The sequence below is a fragment of the Pristis pectinata genome, chromosome 20 (genome assembly GCF_009764475.1).
Source record: "Pristis pectinata isolate sPriPec2 chromosome 20, sPriPec2.1.pri, whole genome shotgun sequence".
NCBI classification, from domain to species: domain Eukaryota; kingdom Metazoa; phylum Chordata; class Chondrichthyes; order Rhinopristiformes; family Pristidae; genus Pristis; species Pristis pectinata.
This window is the reverse complement of record NC_067424.1, coordinates 134522-136511: the sequence shown is the minus strand read 5'-3', so window position 1 is coordinate 136511 and position 1990 is coordinate 134522. Positions and strand designations below refer to the sequence as shown.

Below are 1990 nucleotides of genomic sequence, written 5' to 3'. Positions count from 1 at the left end.
ATATAAGCACCAATAAAAATATGAGAGCTCTAAATGCACTACATGCATACAATTCTTTATATGGATTCTTGAAATGCTAATTGCCTAACTATCATCAAAGCTAATTGTTTATAAGTAGCAAAATGCCTGACTTTGGGAATAAATTACACAATGAATACGAAACATAACATTAACTGCAATCTGGAAATATGTTCAATGTTGTCAGTTGCAGACATTTTCTTTAGATTAGTTTTGTATTTTTAAACTCGGGGAACAGTTTCTACCAAATTTGCATCTGGGTTTGCCTTTGCACATTTTAATTTGTTGTGGACTTTTCGGTTGGAAATAATAATTACAATGGGACTGATGGAAGCATAGAGAGAGGAAAAAAAGACTCGAAGGTCTGAAATGAGAGAGGTCTGCATGGTTTTAGCAACAGTCAGAGTGTAAACCCAAAGAATGCTATCAACCCCAAAAAAAAGAACATAAAGTGTAACCAAAGTGACCACAGCTTTGGCTGCACGTGTCTCAATAGTGGATCCATTGTCTTTATTTGAGTTCCGAATGCCTTTTACCTGCTGCTTATGTCTATACAGAATCAATAGAATATAACCACTGGCAAGTACCATAAGGACAATGGGAATGACATCTCTGGAGGTTTGAACTGCACCATTTGCAAGTTTCACTGCCCGTGAGGGAAATTTCACAAAACAATACTCAAGGTTCACAGCAAATTGTTTGCCAGTTGAATTGTTTGCTGAGGAAATGGAAAATAATACTGCTGGAGTACTTAAGGACATATTCAGCAACCACAGAAAGACAAGAGCTACAGAAAGGCATTTTGCTGCTTGCCTTTTGACCTTAGTCCAAGTTGAAGTGACTGGTGTCAAGCTAATACATTGAAAGCCACTCAGTAGAAAAGTCAGCCAAATTGACAAGGACCTGCTGCTTCTGTACATGAAGATTACAATTTTGCAACCATTGTCATCAAAGAGTTGCTTTAGTCCAAATGCTGCTGTAGTTTCTGGAATGCACCTTACCAAAACCACTAGTAAGTTGACAGTAGCTAGATTGTACACAATTGTGTCTGCCGGCAAAAGCTTGTGCTCACAGTAGGCGATGTGGATGAACGATGCAACAATTGCCAGATTACCTGGGATTCCAATCACTGTCAACAGCAAGTACAAAGTACCCTTCACAACACTCCTTCCTTCCATGATATTCTGTTCTTTTGTATTTGTGCTGTTTTGTGCCTGTTAAATAAAAAATCAACAATATTGTGACAGAAACAAGTAAACATAATAATCTGACAAGCAAAATTTTATGTGTGTATGAATCTTGATTAGATTGGAATAGTTATTAAGTTTATTTAAATATTGAATTTTCACAATTTTTGATTCGGAATTCAGAAAACTGGAAAACAATTGGAATGATGTGAAAATGATGGTGCTCACAGACAAAAGTGACAATATAGAATTCCAACAATCATGCTAAATCTACATCAGGCTCCTATTTATGACCATAGCTCCACCTTTAACACTATAATTCCAAATGAACTCATCTCCAACATAGCCCTAGGACTCTGTACATCCATCTGCAATTTGATGCTTGGTTTCCTGACCAACAGACCACAATCAGTAAGGAAAGGCAGTAACACCTCCACCACAATTATCTTCAACACTGGTGCTCTGCAAGGCTACATCCTCAGCCGCTTACTATTCTCCATACAGACTCATGACTGTGTGGCCAATTCTGCTCGAACTCTATTTGCAAGTTGGCAGATGACACCACTGCAGTGGGCAGGCTGTCAAACAACAAGATGGAGATAGGGAGCCTAGCGACATGGTGTCAAGATGAGAACCGATCCCTCAATGTCAGTAAAATGAAAGAGCTGGTCATTGACTTCAGGAAGGGGGTGGAATACTGTACTCGCCCTGTGTCTATCAATGGTGCCAAGGTGGAGATGCATGGAGCTTCAATTTCATAGGTGTAAATATCACCAACAATTTGT

At 38.7% G+C, this 1990-nt stretch overlaps 1 protein-coding gene across 1 annotated transcript; it reads right to left on the bottom strand.

Moving 5' to 3' along the window:
- Positions 1–239: 239 nt before the first annotated feature.
- On the bottom strand, positions 240–1196 carry LOC127581005 (olfactory receptor class A-like protein 1). The gene has a single exon (XM_052035064.1). The coding sequence runs from the start codon at positions 1194–1196 to the stop codon at positions 240–242; it is 957 nt and encodes a 318-aa protein (XP_051891024.1).
- Positions 1197–1990: the final 794 nt, after the last annotated feature.

Bases quoted from the DNA above. Each gene is read 5' to 3' on its own strand.
- LOC127581005 (XM_052035064.1), bottom strand. From the start codon at position 1,196: ATGGAAGGAAGGAGTGTTGTGAAGGGTACTTTGTACTTGCTGTTGACA.